We start from the raw sequence: 23,355 nt of genomic DNA on the forward strand, positions 1-23,355 counted from the left end.
TAACAGTTTTGAAAACATAGCTAGTCCGGGTATGAGGTAAATTGAGCACAGGGACAGAGTTCAACACTTCATACTTTTTCGCTCTAAAAAGTACGTTTGTCCCTTTTGACTACCAGGAAGTTTGAAAAGACAAGATCTGTTGGCGAGGAGCTTATATTCATGAGCTCACCTTGATTGACAGCTCTTTGAAATGTAGTGAGCAGTATTGTAGTAAAATCATCTCAAGCTAATTTGGCGATACACAAAGCAAATAAAACAACATTGAAATTGCATATCAATGATATATGAGTTTTGAACCACCCTTCCCCCCTTTTGTTCCATCCTGGCTGAAGAACTAGCTAGCCAGGAACTAGCTAACATCAGACACAGATGAAGAACTAGCTAGCCAGGAACTAGCTAACATCAGACACAGATGAAGAACTAGCTAGCCAGGAACTAGCTAACATCAGACACAGATGAAGAACTAGCTAGCCAGGAACTAGCTAACATCAGACACAGATGAAGAACTAGCTGGCCAGGAACTAGCTAACATCAGACACAGATGAAAGGGGAAGCATATACTGTACTTATCTTTGCCATAGATGAATAGGGTAAACTTTTAATTATATTTGCTGACACCCTACAGTCAAATGTTGGCTCCAGTAGAGTAGCAATCAAGCTATATAAACAATTTCCCTCTGCAAACACGTCTTCTCCAATGTTGGTTACAAGGCGGTACTTATTTAAATGAAGTAAGATAATATAATGTTATCATTGGTGTATTAAACTAAGAGTTTAATAATGAATCCAAGTTTTTGACATGGGGTAGCCAGTAACTTTTTGATCAAACTTTATCAATGTAGAAGCAACAGTCATTTTTAATACTTTGGTCATCATAAACTCAGCAAAAAAGAAACATCCCTTTTTCAGGACCATGTCTTTCAAAGATAATTTGTTAAAAATCCATATAACTTCACAGATCTTCATTGTAAAGGGTTTAAACACTGTTTCCCATGCTTGTTCAATGAACTATAAACAATTAATGAACATGCACCTGTGGAACAGTCGTTAAGACACTAACAGCTTACAGACGGTAGGCAATTAAGGTCACAGTTCTGAAAACTTAGGACACTAAAGAGGCCTTTCTACTGACTCTGAAAAACACCAAAAGAAAGATGTCCAGGGTCCCTGCTCATCTGCGTGAACGTGCCTTAGGCATGCTGCAAGGAGGCATGAGGACCGCAAATGTGGCCAGGGCAATAAATTGCAATGTCCGTACTGTGAGACGCCTAAGACAGCGCTGCAGGGAGACAGGATGGACAGCTGATCGTCCTCGCAGTGGCAGATCACATGTAACAACACCTGCACAGGATCGGTACATCCGAACATCACACCTGTGGGACAGGTACGGGATGGAAACAACAACTGCCCGAGTTACACCAGGAAGCCACAATCTCTCCATCAGTGCTCCGACTGTCTGCAATAGGCTGAGAGAGGCTGGACTGAGGGCTTGTAGGCCTGTTATAAGGCCTGGCAAAAAGTGCTCTTCTCTGATGAGTCACGGATTTGTCTCACCAGGGTTGATGGTCGGATTTGCGTTTATCGTCAAAGGAATGAGCCTTACACCGAGGCCTGTACTCTGGAGCGGGATCGATTTGGAGGTGGAGGGTCTGGGGTGGTGTGTCACAGCATCATCAGACTGAGCTTGTTGTCATTGCAGGCAATGTTAACGCTGTGCGTTACAGGGAAGACATCCTCCTCCCTCATGTGATACCCTTCCTGCAGGCTCATCCTGACATGACCCTCCAGCATGACAATGCCACCAGCCATACTGATCGTTCAGTGTATGATTTCCTGCAAGACAGGAATGTCAGTGTTCTGCCATGGCCAGCAAAAAGCCCGGATCTCAATCCCATTGAGCACATCTGGGACCTGTTGTATCAGAGGGTGAGGGCTAGGGCCATTCCCCCCAGAAATGTCCGGGAACTTGCAGGTGCCTTGGTGGAAGAGTGGGGTAACATCTCACAACAAGAACTGGCAAATCTGGTGCAGTCCATGAGGAGGAGATGCACTGCAGTACTTAATGCAGCTGGTGGCCACACCAGATACTGACTGTTACTTTTGATTTTGACCCCCCCTTTGTTCAAGGACACATTATTACATTTCTGTTAGTCACATGTGTGTGGAACTTGTTCAATGTATGTCTTAGTTGTTGAATCTTGTTGTGTTCATACAAATATTTACACATGTTACATGTTTGCTGAAAATAAACGCAGTTGACAGTGAGAGGACGTTTCTTTTGTTGCTGAGTTGACTTTGATCTGGTTTCCTTCAAATATTATCAAATGATTTTGACTGTTCACCTTTAAAACGTTTAACACAGTTTCAGGCCCTGGTGTAACCTCATATCCCAGTGATAATGCCTTGCATAATGCCTGGGAAGAAAACACTTCAATTGGGGGCCTAAATGAGGGCCAATCCAACTAAGGAAGGCAATTTTCATCATTGACTAATCACACGAATGTACTATGCATATTATGCATAACACTGACAAAATGTCATCATTATTTGTATGGGTATATATATGATTGATTGCCCCTGGCCAGAATAGAACAATTTACCACAAAGCAATCATTTGGATTATTTCTCACACAGCTACAAGGACGCATGTTCATGTTAGGTTTAGGACCTCATATTGTAGCTTAAAAAGACCCCAAATGATGTACAAAAAATACAGAAAAATACATACATATTCAAAACAAGCTGTTCAATTACTTGCTGGCAGTCACTGCCCCTCCGTGACTGCCAGCACTAGCAGCTCTGCCTCTGTGGGCTCATAGGACTTGTGAACATTGCTTGGCTTATTTCGCTAGCTATTTGCTATGAGGGGGAACTGACCCAATGAAATCGCAGGATTTTCATAGCATAAATTATAACTGCACAAAATAAACGGACCGTCCTGGGGTGCTCAAATGTGTGTCTGTTCAGTCAGAACTTCTGGGTTTGCTCTCGGCTCCATCCCGGAAAATATGAAGTTATTTCAGAATGAATGTTACATGGCTAGCGCATCATGCTTTGTGACATTATGTTTAGCTAGCTATCCCCAGTTAGTGTAGACCATGTGTTTTCACTGAATGCTTGTCGTGTTCTCCCTGGTTTCCACTAGTAACCGCTAGTAAATTGACCATACAAAATTTGCTTCTTGGTCTTAATTTAAGGTTAGGGTTAGGCATAAGGTTAGCAGTGTGGTTAATGTTAAGAATAGATTTTAAAATCACATTTTAAGAAGATAAACTGTAGAAATAGGTGGGCTTTATGACTTTGTAGGTGTGGTAACTAGTGACGACCATTCTCCCTGGTGCACTCGTTCGTTCGTATATAGTATATATGAATCGGTTGAAAACAGCGGCAGCATGTGCCGCAGTGGTCATTCGGTTTTAGACATGCAAAAGTAAAATATGTGTATATTACTTGTCAAAGAAACTTGCCATCATATTTCTGTCATTAACTTTGTTGATGACTAAAACCACCTTGAGCCCAGGGTATTCAGCCAAACATCAGCCAACCCCCATCTACCCCTGCAAGTCCCGTCCCCTCACCGTTGAGACGTGACACTGTCCAGTTGCGTCGTATGCTAGCAGGGAACGTGGGCAGCTCGAAGACGAAAGGGCCTACGTTGGGGTCCGTGTCTGTGTCTGCAGCCGTGATGTTGATGCCGGCGTTACGGTTGATGCGCTCACAAATCTGAGACTCGCGGGGCAGCAGAGACGGAGCGTTGTCATTCACATCTATCAGATAGATCTGCAGGGTCCCTGTACCACTGGCCATGGGAGAGCCTGGGAGGGGGACAGGAGATGAGGGAGGAGAGGGCGAAGAAGAAGAGGTAGGAGAGGGGGGGAGTGGAGAAAAGGTGAGGAAGAGGATAGGGGGAGATGAGGTAAGGGAAGAGTTATTATTATTGTTAAGCAAACACTCACGGCCACACATGACCGCAAAGCCATACACACACACTGATAAGAGCACTCACAGCCCTTTTCAAACAATACCCAAACAGAACAATGACTTGGAGGGAGGGAGGGGGAGAGTGGAGAACCCAGGCAGATATCTACACAGGGATTTCTGGGTAAATCGTGGAGATGATATCCTTATTCTTCTCCCTCCTATCTTGGAATAATACCTTCAGCTGCTCCCCTAACCCCCCCCCCCCTCACTGTCACAGTGCCGTGAAAAACTATTTGACCCCCTTCTGATGCTGAACATTATCAGATCTTCAACCAAAAACTAATATTAAATAAAATAAACCTGAGTTTACAAGTAACAAAAAAAAAGGATAATTATTTTATTTATTTACTTAATAAAAACTTACAGTGCCTTCGGAAAGCATTCAGACCCCTTGACTTTTTCCACATTTTGTTATGTAACAACAGCCTTATTCTAAAATTGATTCAATGTTTTTTTCCCCCTCATCAATCTACACAAAATACCGCATAATGACAAAGCAAAAACAGATATTTAGAAAGTTTTGCAAATTCATAAAAAAATATAACTGAAATGTCAAATTAACATAAGTATTCAGACCATTTACTCAGTACTTTGTTGAAGCACCTTTGGCAGTGATTACAGCCTTGATTCTTCTTGGGTATGACGCTACAAGCCTGGCACACCTGTATTTGGGGAGTTTCTCACATTCTTCTCTGAAGATCATCTCAAGCTCTGTCAGATTGGATGGGGAGTGTCACTGCACAGCTATTTTCAGGTCTCACCAGAGATGTTCGATGTAATTCAAGTCCGGGCTCTGGCTGGGCCACTCAAGGACATTCGGAGACTTGTCCCGAAGCCACTCCTGTGTTGTCTTGGCTGTGTGCTTAGGGTCGTTGGCCTGTTGGAAGATGAAGATTTCATCAGACCAGAGAATCTTGTTTCCCATGGTCTGAGAGTCCTTTAGGTACCTTTTTTTGCTAACTCTAAGTGGGCTGTCATTACTAAAGAGTGGCTTCAGTCTGGCCACTCTACCATAAAGGCCTGATTGCTGGAGTGCTGCAGAGATGGTTGTCTTTCTGGAAGGTTTTCTAGACCTCTGTCAGTGTGACCATCGGGTTCTTTGGTCACCTCCCTGACCAAGGCCCTTCTCCCCCGATTACTCAGTTTGGCCGGGCGGCCAGCTCTTGGAAGAGTCTTGGTGGTTCCAAACTTCTTCCATTTGAGAATGATGGAGTTCACTGTGTTCTTTTTGTACCCTTCCCCAGATCTGTTCCTCGACACAATCCTGTCTCGTAGTTCTACGGACAATTTCTTCAACCTCATGGCTTGGCTTTTGCCCTGAGCTGCACTGTGAACTGTGGGACTGTAGACTGTAGACAGGTGTGCGCCTTTCCAAATCATGTCCAATCAATTGAATTTACCACAAGTGGAGTCCAATCAAATTGTAGAAACATCAAGGATGATCAATGGAAACAGCATCCACCTGGGCTCAACAAGTCTCATAGCAAAGGGTCTGAATACTTATGTAAATAAGGTATTTCCGTTTCTTATTTCAAATACATTTTTAAACATTTCGAACAACGTGTTTTCGCTTTGTCATTATTGGGTATTGTGTGTAGATTGCTGAGGACTTAAATGAGTATATATATATTTTTTTTTAAATAAGGCTGTAACGTAACAAAATCTGGAAAAAGTCAAGGGGTCGGAATACTTTCCGAAGGCACTGTAGGCAACACCCAATTCCCATGTGTGAAAAAGTAATTGCCCCCTTACACTCAATAACTGGTTGTGCCACCTTTATCTGCAATGACTTCAACCAAATGCTTCTTGTAGTTGTTGGAATTTTGTCCCACTCTTGCATGCAGAACTGCTTTAACTTAGCGACATTTGTGGGTTTTCAAGCATGTACTGCTCGTTTCAAGTCCGGACACAACATCTTAATTGGGATTAGGTTTTAGACCAGGCCTGGGCAACTCCAGTCCTCGGGGGGCCTGATTGGTGTCATACTTTTGCCCCAGTCCCAGCTAACACACCAATAATCAACTAATCACGATCTTCAGTTAAACATGCAATTCCTTTAAAACAGGTGTGATTGCTAGTGATAGGAGAAAAGTGTAACACCAATCAGGCCCCAGAGGACTGGAGTTGCCCAGGCCTGGTCTAGACCTAATCCCAATTAAGAAGATAAAACATTTAAAAATTATATTTATGTAAAGCTCACAGATCTGGCGATTAAACTCGGCAACGGTGCAAGACATTTGACATTGAGGGCAGAAGAGGTGGAGAGTGAAAGAGAGGGAAATAAAGAGAACTAGATAGGAGCGGGAAAGAGGTGGAGAGAGGGAGAGGGAAATAAAGAGAACTAGATAGGAGCAGGAAAGAGGTGGAGAGAGGGAGAGGGAAATAAAGAGAACTAGATAGGAGCGGGAAAGAAGTGGAGAGAGGGAGAGGGAAATAAAGAGAACTAGATAGGAGCGGGAAAGATAGGAGCAGGAAAGAGGTGGAGAGAGGGAGAGAGGGAGAGGGAAATAAAGAGAACTAGATAGGAGCAGGAAAGAGGTGGAGAGAGGGAGGGGGAAATAAAGAGAACCAGATAGGAGCAGGAAAGAGGTGGAGAGAGGGAGAGGGAAATAAAGAGAACTAGATAGGAGCGGGAAAAAGGTGGCTAGATAGGAGCAGGAAAGAGAGGGAGAGGTGGAGAGAGGGAGAGGGAAATAAAGAGAACTAGATAGGGGGAAAGGTGGAGAGAGGGAGGGGGAAATGAAAGAGAACTAGATAGGAGCAGGAAAGAGGTGGAGAGAGGGAGAGGGAAATAAAGAGAACTAGATAGGAGCAGGAAAGAGGTGGAGAGAGGGAGGGGGAAATAAAGAGTGGAGAGAGGGAGAGGGGAGAACTAGATAGGAGCGGGAAAGATAGGAGAGAACTAGATAGGGAAAGAGGTGGAGAGAGAGGGGGAAATAAAGAGGATAGGAGAGAGGGAAATAAAGAGAACTAGATAGGAGCGGGAAAGAGGTGGAGAGAGGGAGAGGGAAATAAAGAGAACTAGATAGGAGCAGGAAAGAGGTGGAGAGAGGGAGAGAGGGAGAGGGAAATAAAGAGAACTAGATAGGAGCAGGAAAGAGGTGGAGAGAGGGAGAGGGAAATAAAGAGAACTAGATAGGAGCGGGAAAGAGGTGGAGAGAGGGAGAGGGAAATAAAGAGAACTAGATAGGAGCAGGAAAGAGGTGGAGAGAGGGAGAGGGAAATAAAGAGAACCAGATAGGAGCGGGAAAGAGGTGGAGAGAGGGAGAGGGAAATAAAGAGAACTAGATAGGAGCAGGAAAGAGGTGGAGAGAGGGAGAAATAAAGGGAAATAAAGAGAACTAGATAGGAGTGGGAAAGAGGTGGAGAGAGGGAGAGGGAAATAAAGAGAACTAGATAGGAGCAGGAAAGAGGTGGAGAGAGGGAGAGGGAAATAAAGAGAACTAGATAGGAGCGGGAAAGAGGTGGAGAGAGGGAGAGGGAAATAAAGAGAACTAGATAGGAGCAGGAAAGAGGTGGAGAGAGGGAGAGGGAAATAAAGAGAACTAGATAGGAGCAGGAAAGAGGTGGAGAGAGGGAGAGGGAAATAAAGAGAACCAGATAGGAGCAGGAAAGAGGTGGAAAGAGGGAGATGGAAATAAAGAGAACTAGATAGGAGCAGGAAAGAGGTGGAAAGAGGGAGAGGGGCAGCAGAGAAGGATAGCTTGAACAGGACAGAAACCCCTGAAGCCGAGAAACCCAGTCAAATAAAAGTGTGGGTTGCAGATTGGGATATTGGCGTACCTTGTTTCCAGCAGTCATGATCATATACATCATTTACGAGTTCATAACCTTTGACATTTAGCAGCAACAGTGGGACAGCTGGCTCAATGACAGACGAAGTGGTCGAAGGAGGAATTACATTTACCATGGGGCGGAGACTATCATTTCAATGTTTTCTGTTGTACCAGTACCCGTCTCCAATACTCCTATGACGACCATATCCACAACAAACAGAGGTGTGTAAATAAAAACTGGTAGCTGCCTGACAGTCCGTTCTCTGTGGTCTACCGAGTGTATGTTCTCATTCCATCGAAATCCGGGAGATGAGTTCCTCCTAGACTAGTCTGTGTGTGACCCCCTCTACCTTCACTGCTCAGATGACTACATGGCTAAACCTCCAGCAACTGCCCACAGCATTTATGGGTACTGTGTCCCTAATTTCACTCCACTGCATAGTCCTACTGTTTCAATCTCTACTCCCTACCTTTTCTGCCTGGAACAAAGAGACTACTTGTGAGTGAAGAGTGGTAAAACACACACTACATAGCCTAAGCACACGCATGCACACACACACATGTACGCGCACAGACACACAGACAGACACACAGACAGACACACACACACACACACACACACACACACACACACACACACACACACACACACACACACACACACACACACACACACACACACACACACACACACACACACACACACACACACACACACAGAGACTGGAAGGCTTCCCCTGTCTGGTGGTTTAGTGCGTTAATCCCAGTCATGTATGGGGGACATGTGGGAGCAGCTTGCTGAGGCTGATAGGAGAATTATGGGGGGTTTAACCAGCTAAATAAATAATTATGTTTGTGTAAATTCCTCAAAAGGATTTGTATTAGTTTTTTTCTTGATGTCAGCTAAAAGATTTCAGGCGTGAAGAAAGGACTTCTAGCAAGCGCCCCTTATGTTCTTTAAAAAGGAAATAAACAAATACATAGGTGGGTTAAAACAGACGTGTGTAGGTGATTTGGTGGTGACAGCCATGATAATACGGTAGCTCTCTCTCTCTGACAGTGTTTCTCTCCCAAATACTGTCATCCCCCTCTTTCTGTTTCTGCCCACTCCTCTCATCTTCCCTTCCTCCCACAACCCCCAGCGCTTTTTACCATAATCCCTCACACATTATTACTACAGACACTCCCCCTACTCCCACACAGTCTGCAACGAACACACACACACACACACACACAATTTAGTCATTTAGTAGATGCTCTTATCCAGAGAGACTTGCAGGAGCAATTAGGGTTACCTCAAAACTGGGTTACCTCTACATGATGAGAGGGGAGCGACAGAGGTGAAGACAGAAGCAGAGTGCAGGGAAAACACGTCACAAGCCACTCGTAGGGTCAGAGGGCTTTCAAAAAGTGTGTAAGGAGAGAGACAGGGACAGAGAATGAGTCATGGAAAAGGAGAAGGAAAAGGAGAGAAAGAGAGACAGAGGCATGGAAATGACGGGAGCGTGTCAGCCCTAATGGGTTTGCTGTCTAATCCCACCCCAGCTAGCACATTTGGTTCCTTGGAGGTTCTGAGAACGAAGCCATAAGTTTTCTGACCGGAAGAGAAAATAATGGCTGTTTTTGGAATGTAAATTTTTAGGGGACGTCCTGAGAACATTTTACTACGGTTCCCTGAAAGTTTTCCTGGGAAGTTTTATTAAAGTTCTGAGAACGGAAATTAAAGATTATTTGAAGGTAATTAAATAATGTTCTGAGAACATGTTTCAATAAGATTTTTTAATAACACTGCTAGCTTAGTTTGAGTTAACTGTTTTGAACGACAAGCACAGATAGGACACATGGACATGAATCATGCAAACACATGTCTTTTTTTATTGTGGCATGGTGTCAGTGAGATTGCAACCTATGATCTTCTCTTCTCTATACACGGAACGAGTCCACTGTGCCACCAGGAAGGAGCTAGCATGACATGTTTTTTTTCTTTTTTTTACTCATACAAAGCTTTTCATTTTAGTCTATTCAAACAGACCCCATTTCAAACGAAACAAGCACACATTAAGATCAGGTGTGGCCAATTAGTTGCCGCGGCCAACACACCTGAACACACTTAACAAGATAGAGAGAGAGTTTTGTTGACGTTGAGAAAGGAAAGTATATGTTACGAAATAATATTCTTAGATCGTTCTTTGAATGCTACTAATGTTTTCTTGTGCTTGTTATGGAAAGGTTTCTTAATGTTCAGAGAACATTATTTTAAATAGAACCATGAGGAAACCTGTAGAAAATGTTAAGCTGAAGTACTGAAATTCCCACAAAAGAACGTTGTTTCTTATTATTCTCTGAACTATCTGAGAACATGACTTTAAATAAAACCACAAGGAAACCTGTAGAAAATGTTAAGCTGAAGTACTGAAATTCCCACAAAAGAACGTTGTTTCTTATCATTCTCTGAACTATCTGAGAACATGACTTTAAATAGAACAACGAGGAAACCTGTAAGAAACGTTATGCTGAAGTGTTTGAAATTCCCACCTAAGAAACATATGGTTCTCAGAATTCTATGTGCTAGCTGAGTGTCCTTCACTATTCCCAGAATGTTGTAGGAAAGTTGTATGCAAAAATAACCATAGGACAACCAAGCTCTCACCAAGTTCTAAGAAACATATGGTTCTCAGAACGTTATGTGCTAGCTGGGACACTTCCAACCCTGCTGCAGAAAACAACACAGGAAGTTACACATCACGGTCTCTGACGTTGCCAATCACTGGGAACACGCTCACTCACACACGCACACACACACACACACACACAGGCAGTGTCAATCATTCTTCAAAGCCGTCCCAACTTTAGGTAAACACACCAATGCACTGCACGTCACTGATAAGGCACTTTGGGAGGGGAAAAGCATTCTGTTTGCTTCCGCATGAGAAAAAAGGGAGAGTTTGTTTGTTTGCTGGGATTGAGTTTGTGCTCAGTTAAGCTCAATCTTGAACTGGGTGGCAGAGCAAACTGGATGTGCCACACTCACTGCAGTGGATGGGCAGAGGAGAAAGGCGGAGAGGCGAAGCGAGGGAAGACAGGAGAACCGGTCGATACAGCATGACTAGCTCTCTGTTACCAGGAGTCTCAGCTCTAATTCAGCTTTAGGTTGGTCTCTGCTCAACCCCACTGGGCCCACCTCTGTCCTCTGCACCTCCTCTCTCCTTTCTCTCAGTCTTTCTCTTTTTCTGCCACACACACACACACGCACGCACACACAAGCGCGCACACACACGCGCACGCACACACACACGCGCACACACACACACACGCGCGCGCACGCGCGCACGCACGCACGCACGCACGCACACACACACACACACACACACACACACACACACACACACACACACACACACACACACACACACACACAAGCACAGACAATGGCTCTCACCATTGTCAACCGCGAGGAAGGTGGCTTCATAAATGTTGTTTTTGACGTAGATGGACTCTCTGTCCAGGGTTGCCGTGGTGATGATCTGACCGTTGGTGTTGTTGATGGACAGCCAGTCAGCTGGGTCGGCCAGTTTAGAATACCTGGACAGACAGGGGGAGGAGGAGAGAAGGAGATTTAGACTAACAGGTTCAGAAAAATTATGTATACTCACTCTTCATCAGCGAAGAGGAGGAAGGTAGCAGGTTAAGGCGGTGGTTAACATATGTCGACTAAATCAATGGAATGGACATCACTTTCAAAAGTGCTGTTCAGTTGTATGCCAGTTACACAACACCCAGGTTAAAACTGTATCAATTTCTCATTCACAGCCTGTAGCTTACAGTCAATTTCACCTAATTTTCCACATCCCTGTACTATAAACTGTAGGAGAGAGAAGAGAGAAGGAGAGAGAAAAATAAGGGTATCATCTCCACGATTTACCCAGAAATCCCTGTGTGGATATCTGCCTGGGTTCTCCTCTCTCTCTCTCCTCTCTCCTCTCTCCTCTACATCAGTGTTTCATATGCACTGACGTAGAGAACACATTCACACCTGCAAACAGGCCTGCATGCCTAATACCCATACCCTCAGGCTCTCTAACGATTCTACCATGTTACTATAGGCCTGCACTACGGTAAGTGGGCTGGAGAGAAGGTCTAAATGTAGGGATGGAGCGATGGAAAGAGAGAGGGATGGAGGGAGTAATCTCTCCCCTGTGGAGAAGATGTGGGGATTTTCCCAGCAGGCTAGTGGGCTGTATCCCAGGCTCTACGCGGCCTTGGGAATGGGATGAGAGGGATGACATTTCCACACTGCCGAGTGGTCAGCGCGGCGGGCAGCTACCCGCAGACTGGAACAGGCAGCCTGTGAAATAACCACTGGGGAGGGAGTGTGGCCTGCACAGAGGGGGGCAGGGATAAAAGACAGAGCGAGAGGAGAAAGACAGTAGCTGACTGTGTTCGGAAGCTGCTGAAGCTTACTGCCCATGGAATCTGATGTAAGATGTTTGGCTTTATAGAACAGTCTCTCTCTCTCTACGATGCCAGTGCAACACACAAAAACGGAAATGGAAATGCAATAAAAGGAGCTGTGTTGCAAATGCAATTAGGCTGACACTTCTCGCTAAATTCCCCTGACGAGAATATATCAACCTTGTTTTGTGACACTCACCTGACGTGATTAAAGCTACCGTGTTTCTGTTGTTACCACCCGCAATGGGTTCCCTGGGGTAACGTAATCTCTTAAAACTTGTAGGCCTTTTGTTACAGTTACCACCCGCTATGGGTTTCATTAGGTAAGATGCTACATTCCTGAACATGAAATAACCTTGTTACAGTCTGTGTATGCATGTATCCATCAGTCTTGCTCTTTTTTATCTATGGTTTCTTCTCTCTCTAGGTCTCTGTCTGTCTGTGGAGGCAGGTCCAGGTTGTACTCTAGGTCTCTGTCTGTCTGTGGAGGCAGGTCCAGGTTGTACTCTAGGTCTCTGTCTGTCTGTGGAGGCAAGTCCAGTCTCAGTCTGTCTGTGGAGGCAAGTCCAGGTTGTCTCTGTCTGTCTGTGGAGGCAGGTCCAGGTTGTACTATAGGTCTCTGTCTGTCTGTGGAGGCAGGTCCAGGTTGTACTCTAGGTCTCTGTCTGTCTGTGGAGGCAGGTCCAGGTTGTACTCTAGGTCTCTGTCTGTCTGTGGAGTCAGGTCCAGGTTGTACTCTAGGTCTCTGTCTGTCTGTGGAGGCAGGTCCAGGTTGTACTTTAGGTCTCTGTCTGTCTGTGGAGGCAGGTCCAGGTTGTACTCTAGGTCTCTGTCTGTCTGTGGAGGCAGGTCCAGGTTGTACTCTAGGTCTCTGTCTGTCTGTGGAGGCAGGTCCAGGTTGTACTCTAGGTCTCTGTCTGTCTGTGGAGTCAGGTCCAGGTTGTACTCTAGGTCTCTGTCTGTCTGTGGAGGCAGGTCCAGGTTGTACTCTAGGTCTCCAGTGGAGAGCAGTCACACCTGAGAAGGAGAGGAAGAAGCTGAGGCTGGAGTTGGTGAGCAGGAAATGGAGAAATAAAGAGGTAGAGTGGGGGAAATGGACACACCCTTTCGCCCCTCACCTCCATTATGGTCCTGTCCTCTCTCGTCCCTCTCTCCCCCTCCCTTATCTGGTAACATTAAAAGTTAGAGGTCTGTGATGATAAAAGACATTACACAAAAGGTCTGCTCCCCAGAGCCTGACGCTCGAACATTACTCATTAATTAAATCCCCCGAACAGTGTCTAACACAGTTAAAATAAAACTTAGATCAAGTTTATTAAGTGCATTATAGCACTCCAGCGCAAGCCAATTTCCCCCCCGCATTGAAGAGACGATCGGGTGTGTAATTAGACATTTTCTTTAAACAATCGGGCACATTAAGGGCACCTCAGTGGGTCCTGAGTGCAGATCTCAATCTCGGCGGCTCGTGTTGAACATCACTTCCTCTTAATTAATTTCTAGTTTGAATGTCAGATTTTCAGCTGGGATTTCACGTGACTGTCAGCTCTAACGGAGGATGATGTGTCAGATCCAAGGGAAAGCTGTGCTGGATTTTGCTTCGTCGTACCCATAGTGACCGCATTATAGTCATGCCACACTGTGAGCCAATCCCACAGCCTGGGTGATTGGCAGTCGCCATAGCAGTCAGCAAATGAAGTGTCACTTCCTGTTTCTGTTGGGATGCCTGGGCTGCCGCAGTGACAGATGTTGGATACGTTACAGAACTGGCGCCGAGCTAAATCTACCCCGACGGATCGGAGTCCCCCACCTCCAGCCTCCAGCGATCCCACGTGATTTGCACACACACGAAACAAACATACACATTCTACAACACAGCAGCTAGTGAGCGAGTCAGTGTGTGAAAGAACCGTCACCAGCGTAACACAGACTACTGCTGCCTTCTCCAACTGACCTAACAGTACACGACTGGGAAAAGCACTTTTTAAGTAACAGCAATCTGGCTTGGCAGGCCAGAGTCAATTCTATGATTTCATTGCTGATATCAAAACCTGGGGTTGGTCGGCAGTTTTATCATTTCATTTCTTTGGTTCTTACTGCTTCTCTACTGTCTGGAACCGACAGCCATTGTTAGCTCTGGTGCTTTAAAAGACAACAAGGAGAAGTGCAAGTTATATTAAGTGTTAGTATCCAAGCTGCATAATTCCATCGTCTGCATACTACCTTGATCAGTCTCTCTATCCATATGACAGCTTTGTGGTACTGACAAGTGGGTGTGAGGAGTGAATACGATCTAGTATGAAGTCTGTTGGTGTTAGCGATAGTAGTGTTAGGAGGAAGAAAATGTATTTTTTTCAAAGCCTGTCCTTGATAATCCAAAATACATGTCCTCCTCACCTTCCTCCAGCCCATGCAGGGTGGTCTGGGTAATCATTTATGCGTGCATCTCCAATCCCACACCTCGCCTCGCTCGTCTGGCTCTGACAGGTAATGCCTGATTCCTCTCTCCAAGCCTCTTCCCCCCTCCCATTCCCCCATACCCTGGCCTCTGTCCCCCCTCAACCACCCCTAGAACTCACTGCCTGCCATTAGTCTGAAGAAAACCTGTCAAGTTCTGGTCCTGACCTCCCTCTTCCCTCTTTCAACTCTCCAAACCTCCCCGGCCCCTGCTTTTCCTCGTCTCACTCTCCATCTTGTTCATTGCCTTTTCTCTTTATTCAGCAGCACCCTTCCTCTTTCCTACACTCACATTACATCTGTCTGGTCTCCCTCAGGCACATAGAGAGATCTCTGACCCTTGAACCTGGCAGTAGTCACACATACAAAGGGAGTTGTGCCTCAAACCAGTCACCAACAAAAATGAGTCGTGACAAATTGCTAGCTAGTCAACACACACGAACTCTGCTCACTTGGCTACTAAGATGGGCTTCCGATCAAAAGTTTCAGCTGATAATAAAACAAAAAAAACCCCCATCCAAACTTTGCATGGTTTCTGTTCCCCCGTGTCTGATTGTGAGGACAGAGTGTAATGGCTGACTACAAACAAGATAATACATGGTTTGGTTGATTGGCGTGACTTAGCACACATTCATTATGTATGATTACATTTCCTTTGAGGAATAAGAATCCAAGTGATTAGTTTCCCTGCATGATCCAAGCCCGATGCCTTTTTACGCCTCTCACTCTATAGGACTGCAATACAGATTCTTGTCATTTAGCAGACGCTCTTATTCAGAGTGCATATATTTATACTGGTCCCCTGTGGGTCCCCTGTGGGAATCAAACCCACAACCCTGGCATTGCAAGCACCATGCTCTACCAACTGAGCCACACGGGACCTCTCAGACGAAACCACATTGGAGGCTGATGTGGGCAAACTGTCCCACTAGTTTCTTAAGGTTTCAGGGCTGGGCTACGGTAAAACACTAGATGTGCAGGATAATTGATTGTGGTGGGGAGATTGTGTATCAGTGTGTGTTTGTGTGTGTGTGTGTGTGTGAGAGAGAGAAAGAGAGATGGAGAGAGAGAGAGAGAGAGAGAGAGGGGTGGAGAGAGAGGAAAAGAGGAAGAGAAAGAAAAAGGGAGAGAGTGTGAATGTGTGAGGCAGGCCATGACAGAACACAGTGTGCCTCAGCTACCCAAACTTATCTCCAAGATGTACTGCGGACTAAAACTGGTGTACGGAAAAGGATCGGGAGAGAACGAGGGAAAGGGGGGAGGGGGAGAGAGAGAAAGCAAAGAGAGACAGAAGAGAAAGACAGAGAGCTGCAGCAAGACAGAGAGCCCAGCTGGTGACTTTGGCGTCTTCCAAAAATTATAATGATAATTTACACTAATTTGCAGTGCAATTAACTGGCAAATTTGTTTAGATCTTTACCCCAGAGAGAGAGAGAGGAAAAGGGTACATGATGATGAATGTGGGGTTTGGGGGAGGTGATGGCCTGGCCCTCTCATAGACACAGCAATCCACTTAGTCACCAGACTGACCCAGCCAGGGAGAAAACATACAGACAAACACCATACATACACACTAGCAGTTGTGTAAAGTACTTCAGTAAAAATACTTTAAAGTACTGCTTAAGTCATTTTTGGGGGAACTTGTACTATTACTTCACTACATATTATTTACTCCATACATTTTCCCTGAAATGTCTGAGTTTTGGAGAGTGCCCCTGGCTATCCGTAAATGAAAAAAAAAAACATAAAAAAAAATTGTGCCGCCTGGTTTCCTTAATTTAAGGAATTTTAAATGATTTACTTTTCATACTTAAAGGGGCAATCAGTAGTTGCTACATCCATTTTTGGACGTATAAATGAATGATATGCACATATTGATTCTTGAAGAATATAACTTATAAATGCCTCATGAGCTTAGTTTTACTGTCGTACACCATCAGATCCCCAAATATCAACTTGTTTTACTGTCGTACCCCATCAGATCCCCAAATATCAACTTGTTTTACTGTCGTACCCCATCAGATCCCCAAATATCAACTTGTTTTACTCCAACAAAGAAAATGTAAACAAACACTATACAGCCTCACAATATGGTTCAAACTATCATTTGATATCATGGATGATTAGTCCTTGCATCCATAGCTCTGTTTATGAATTTGAGAGCGGTTCAATTTCTCCAGCTCCAGCTTCTTACCGAAACAGGGGTAAGGGATGTCACTGTGTTCTTGTTTCTACTGCTGATTGCCACTTTAAATATATTTAAAACCAAACACTTTTAGACTTTTACTGAATGTGTATTTTACTGGGTGACTTTCACTTTTAGTAATTTTCTATTAAGGTATCTTTACTTTTAATCAAGTATGGGTACTTTTTCCACCACTGCACACATGAGTGACTGTATGTGCGTGCTTGCAAGTATGTGTGAAAGAAAAATGTAGCCCCTCCCTCCTAGATCATAATCAACATAATCATGTCATAAATCAGCTGACATTGAGGAAGTGAAGACACTGCTGTGCTCCACAGACGGCTTTAAAAGGTTGGTTTAGATTCACAGCCAATAGTGTGAGAGCCCTGGGAACACTGCAGGTGTACAGACTGCTGTGTCAGGCCTTCGAGCAGGGGCCAGATGCTGTATGTGTGTGTGTGTGTCCTATCTATACCTTTAGAATACACATGGCTTCGGTTACCCATGGGGCAGTGCTCCCCATTAACCCTCGTGCCCTCCTAACGCAGTGCCCTGTGCTGGCGCCGAGCGAGCACTGGCAAACTGGACTGCTGAGAGATGGACACTGCCAAGAACCATGGTCCCCATTTCATTTTCATCCTCCCTCTCTCTCTCTGTCGCTCTCTCTTTTTGTATCCGTGCACGTATGGCCCTATTCTCACTACAAGAGATTGCCTACAGATTTAGAGAAAATACTGCAATGTAAACTTGCGAACTGGTCACATCTCAAACCACTACCGCCGGAGGTTGCAGGAGAGCTTTCCTCAAGAGTCACCACCTCTCTGAGCCGTTGGGTGTAAACAGAATTGTATCATTGAGCCAAATGATTTCCAAAATGCCCCCCAAAAATGTGGTGTTTTTAGTATTATGTCCCCCCCCAAATATCGTGGGGGACCAAATAAAACCAGCGCGGGACGCCATTTGGGGAAACGTGTTCAAAGGTAACGTCAATACGGTAAGTAGGCCAAAAAGCAACCTAGCTACGGTTCAGCTAACGTTGGCTGCATTAGCTATTGGTAGTCTGTGAGGAGGATGCAGACATTTGGTTAGCTTGTTAGCTACCGAGCTCTGTGATGACTAACAATGTATTTTTTTTAACATTTTTATTTCATCTTTATTTAACCAGGTAGGCTAGTTGAGAACAAGTTCTCATTTGCAACTGCGACCTGGCCAAGTTAAAGCATAGCAGTGTGAACAGACAACACAGAGTTACACATGGAGTAAACAATTAACAAGTCAAGAACACAGTAGAAAAAAAGAGTCTATATACATTGTGTGCAAAAGAAATGAGGAGGTAGGCGGATAATTACAATTTTGCAGATTAACACTGGAGTGATAAATTATCAGATGGTCATGTACAGGTAGAGATATTGGTGTGCAAAAGAGCAGAAAAGTAAATAAATATAAACAGTATGGGGATGAGGTAGGTAAAATTGGGTGGGCTATTTACCGATAGACTATGTACAGCTGCAGCGATCGGTTAGCTGCTCAGATAGCAGATGTTTGAAGTTGGTGAGGGAGATAAAAGTCTCCAACTTCAGCGATTTTTGCAATTCGTTCCAGTCACAGGCAGCAGAGAACTGGAACGAAAGGCGGCCAAATGAGGCGTGGCTTTAGGGATGATCAGTGAGATACACCTGCTGGAGCGCGTGCTACGGGTGGGTGTTGCCATCGTGACCAGTGAACTGAGATAAGGCGGAGCTTTACCTAGCATGGACTTGTAGATGACCTGGAGCCAGTGGGTCTGGCGACGAACATGTAGCGAGGGCCAGCCGACTAGAGCATAGAGGTCGCAGTGGTGGGTGGTATAAGGTGCTTTAGTAACAAAACGGATGGCACTGTAATAAACTGCATCCAGTTTGCTGAGTAGAGTATTGGAAGCTATTTTGTAGATGACATCGCTGAAGTCGAGGATCGGTAGGATAGCCAGTTTTACTAGGGTAAGTTTGGTGGCGTGAGTGAAGGAGGCTTTGTTGCGGAATAGAAAGCCGACTCTAGATTTGATTTTAGATTGGAGATGTTTGATATGAGTCTGGAAGGAGAGTTTACAGTCTAGCCAGACACCTAGGTACTTATAGATGTCCACATATTCTAGGTCGGAACCATCCAGGGTGGTGATGCTAGTCGGGCGTGCGGGTGCAGGCAGCGAACGGTTGAAAAGCATGCATTTGGTTTTACTAGTGTTTAAGAGCAGTTGGAGGCCACGGAAGGAGTGTTGTATGGCATTGAAGCTCGTTTGGAGGTTAGACAGCACAGTGTCCAAGGACGGGCCGGAAGTATACAGAATGGTGTCGTCTGCGTAGAGGTGGATCAGGGAATCGCCCGCAGCAAGAGCAACATCATTGATATATACAGAGAAAAGAGTCGTCCCGAGAATTGAACCCTGTGGCACCCCCATAGAGACTGCCAGAGGACCGGACAGCATGCCCTCCGATTGGACACACTGAACTCTGTCTGCAAAGTAGTTGTAGGCTACTGAGTCTGCCGATAAGAATATGGTGATTGACAGAGTCGAAAGCCTTGGCAAGGTCGATGAAGACGGCTGCACAGTACTGTCTTTTATCGATGGCGGTTATGATATCGTTTAGTACCTTGAGCATGGCTGAGGTGCACCCGTGACCGGCTCGGAAACCAGATTGCACAGCAGAGAAGGTACGGTGGGATTCGAGATGGTCATGATGGCATTACTGTACTTTTATATTCGTACGAGAGGGGTAAACGTTCATTCTTGCTATGATAATTTAGCTACTTCATGAAACAAATGTTGTTACTTGACGCTAGCTAGCTAGCTAGCTAGCGGTTGTGCCACTTTTTCCCGTGTAATGGTCTTGCAGCTAAATGTATGAGTGCGTGGACGAGAAAATAAACCTTTAAATATCTGCACAAGCTCGTGATTTGCTGCATTATTCAAGATTGTCATATGCTTTTATTGCATTAATCAAGAGTGTAATATGGTAGATGAAAAGGTGCTTGCATAATGTTAGCTAGTTGAAGAGTTTGCATGCTTACTGGCTACTGTGGTATGTACAGTACACTTGAGCTATTGAGGTAGAACATTCATGTCACGTCACATCGCCAAGCCCCCGAACTCTCTCTTGGCATGTGGCATACCGTTGCTAATGTAAATAGAAAAAAGCTTATGTACATACTATATAAAACATATATTTTTTTGCTTCACTATGCAACTACTTTTTGCGGCCTGTATAAGCCCTAAGATGGCACTTGGCCACTATGCCACTACTGCTAGTTTATACAGGGGGAAGGGCAACTCTGTACTGAGTGAGTTTACATAGAAATCTTAAGAGAGAGAGAGAGAGAGGAGACCGTTTGTTTGCATAGTTCCCCACTGTACCTAATGCTCAGCTCAGGAAGCAGTCAGGGTTGGGAAAGAGTGTGAGCGTGTGCGTGCATGCGTGAATGTGTGTGTGTTTGTGTGTCTGTATAAGTGTGTGTGTGTGTGTGTAAATGTGTGTGTCCAGTACCTAATGCTCAGCTCAGGAAGCAGTCAGGGTTGGGAGAGAGTGTGAGCGTGTGCGTGAATGTGTGTGTGTTTGTGTGTCTGTATATGTGTGTGTGTGTGTGTGTGTGTGTGTGTGTGTGTCCAGTACCTGATGCTCTGCTGCATGAAACGGTCAGGGTCGCTGGCTGAGAATGTGGTGAGAGAGGTGCCAGCGGGGACGCCCTCCTCAAAGCGGATGGACTTGGGGTTAGTAGGGAAGTAGGGCGGTTCGTTGATGTCTACCACAGAGATGGTGACCCCAGATGTGGACTGGAGGGACGACTGGATCCCACTGGCCAGCGGGGCCTGGTTGTTGACCACCACCGTCAGCATGAAGGCTCTGTTCTGCTCAAAGTCCACCGGCTGGAGAGGAGGAGAGGTGGAGATAATTAGGTTACAATCAGTCATCTCACAGTCCGTCAAACGGTAATAGCAATCAGAGAGAGAAAGAGGCAAAGCTGTAGTCAAAAAGGAAGGCAGATAAAAACAGAAGACAAATCAATGATGAGGTAGCGAGAGACAAGAGAGCGAGAGAGATGGATAATATGAGAATACTAGGAAGGGTCGAATAAACCGGGAGAAAGAAAGCAGGAAATAAATAAACCCTGCACTACGGTGAGAAGAAATATATACGGGAGAGAAATAACAAGAGAGGGATCAAACCCACGGTGCCATCTAACCCCCACCCATCCCCAGAACACTTAAACATTCTCCTCCAGTTCCTCAGTCCCTCTATCCTCCACCTACAGGTGTTGAACACGCACATAGAGAGAGAGAGAGAGAGCGAGAGAGCGAGAGAGCTGAGTCCTGGTGCTGAGCAGTGCTAGCTTCCGCGATGGCTGGGATGAATTTGAACAACGTTACCGTTAAACTTAGAGGGACCTCTATACCCCTACCTGTAGTTACCCTGCTAACACTGAGTGGGTTAGGCAGGCCTTAAACTATTCATGGACTGGCTGCTGTAGTGCTCCCTGTTCAGTTCACGCTGGGTAAACTCCTCACTGTGTGTGTGTGTGTGTGTGTGTGTGTGTGTGTGTGTGTGTGTGTGTGTGTGTGTGTGTGTGTGTGTGTGTGTGTGTGTGTGTGTGTGTGTGTGTGCGCGCGTCGGCTAGCTCCAGCCACCTACAAGGGCGATCTGCCCTGTGACCCTAAAACGGAGCGACAGCTCTGGGCTGGCTTAATGAAGACAACACAAACCCAGATTCAAATAACCAGAAACACACAAACAAATATGTTGGGTGTTGCGTGATGCTCGGTCTGATTACAGTTAGCTATCCGGTTGATGATTAGCGCCAAGGGGGCTGGTGTCTGCTGGGTTTGATTGTGACTGTAATGATTTGGAGCACATCTGTGTGTTGCATCGCCTCAGTGTTAGCAGCGAACGGACACGACGGGCAGAGATATAAAAAGCATTCATAATCAAGCAGCCAGGGTGATGAGGGGATTGGATCTGACAGATGCCACGGTGGGGTATGTGTGTACGTGCACAAGTAATAAGAAGAGATGGCTGGTGTTGGCGTGCCCTGCCCTTCTGTCTCTGTGTACGTGCCCTGCCCTTTTGTGTGTGTCTGTGTGGGGTGAACCAGTGGTGTACTCGGAGCTCTTTGATCCATATCCAGTGGTGTTCAGTGCACAGGGAGGTCCGGCGTATCTGAAGGCTCACTAACACATACACATCCTAGGGGAGGAGAGCAGAACGAGGGGGTTAAAGGTCAATAACCTAGCCTCCACCTCCTTCCTGTGATCCATCACTCACTCCATCTCCCCCTCCACCTTTTACTCCATCCCTCTCGTTCCTCTTCTCCTTCCCGAATCTGCTCTTCATCCCCTCCTCCTCCTAAGTGCTTCCATTCCCCTGCTCCCCGTTCTCCTCACTTCCCTCCCTCCCTCCCCCCTCCTAATATAATCTACCCTGCCTCCTCTCCTCATTGGCAACTCTCCCGTCTACTCCTCACTTCCTCCTTCCCACTCCTCTCCTTTCTTCTCTCTGGTGTGTAGTCACCCCTATCATTTCCTGTGTTCATCACAGGCTTCTTGAATTTACATATCCTAATGACTTATTAAAGGCAAAATAGTGTGTGTGTGTGTGCGTGTGCATACGGGCGCATGTGTGTGTATGTTTGTCTGTGTGTGATTCTGTGGTGCCTCTGTTTCAATCCAGGATTCCTTATTGGTGTTCTTCTCGGTTCCGCAGAGAGTTCTCTACACGTGTGACATGTGCAGGTTAAGACCTCAGTCCTTGTTTACAGAGCAGCGCTGGGTCCCAGGGGAGCTGTCTCAGTAAGCATGTGAGAGATGTCAGCGTGTTCTGCTGATGTGCCTCCACTAGCAGCCAGAGAGGCCTCCTCAGTAAACACATACCACAAGAATTCAAATGCGGCTCTGTGATGTTCCCCCCGTTTCCCTGCTACCTATGCGTTCCAGGTTGTCTGATGTGAAACCGATTATAGAGTTGGTAGCCATTCCGGCTCCGCTCCCCAGAGAGACTCAAAGCCTTCCTGTTTACTTGTTGAGACGGTCTATTCCTCGCGCTGCTCCTGGCTCTTAATTTATGATTTCCTGATATCCTCCCTGGGGTTGCTACGGCAGCTTACGGCTGCCCGCCCGCCTACCTGCTCAATTGTACATCAGGGAGCGAGTAGTGATGAAAAGTATTCTACACTGTACACAAATATAAACGCAACATGCAACAATTTCAAAGATTTTACTGAGTTACAGTTCATATAAGAAAATAAATTCATTAGGCCCTAATCTATGGATTTCACATGACTGGCAATACAGATATGCATCTGTTGGTCATGGATACCTTCAAAAAAAGGAAGGGACGTGGATCAGAAAATCAGTCCGTATCTGGTGTGACCACCATTTGCCTCATGCAGCACGACACATCTTCTTCGCATAGAGTTGATCAGGCTGTTGATTGTGGCCTGTGGAATGTTATCCCACTCCTCTTCAATGGCTGTGAAAGA

The 23,355-nt window shown here is 45.6% G+C and overlaps 1 protein-coding gene and 1 non-coding gene across 2 annotated transcripts in view; both read right to left on the minus strand.

Moving 5' to 3' along the window:
• Positions 1-23,355, minus strand: part of LOC139416288 (cadherin-4-like) — a 368,240-nt gene that overhangs the window by 5,237 nt on the left and 339,648 nt on the right. Inside the window, exons 11-13 of the mRNA XM_071164766.1 lie at positions 20,496-20,749; positions 11,197-11,339; positions 3,579-3,815 (exon numbers count right to left, since the gene is read on the minus strand). Coding sequence (XP_071020867.1) covers positions 3,579-3,815; positions 11,197-11,339; positions 20,496-20,749 — 634 coding nt within the window. The remainder of the gene's footprint in view (positions 1-3,578; positions 3,816-11,196; positions 11,340-20,495; positions 20,750-23,355) is intronic.
• Positions 15,471-15,544, minus strand: trnaa-ugc (transfer RNA alanine (anticodon UGC)). The gene has a single exon. It is a non-coding gene; the product is annotated as a tRNA-Ala (tRNA).

This window comes from Oncorhynchus clarkii, chromosome 9 (assembly GCF_045791955.1).
Source record: "Oncorhynchus clarkii lewisi isolate Uvic-CL-2024 chromosome 9, UVic_Ocla_1.0, whole genome shotgun sequence".
NCBI classification, from domain to species: domain Eukaryota; kingdom Metazoa; phylum Chordata; class Actinopteri; order Salmoniformes; family Salmonidae; genus Oncorhynchus; species Oncorhynchus clarkii.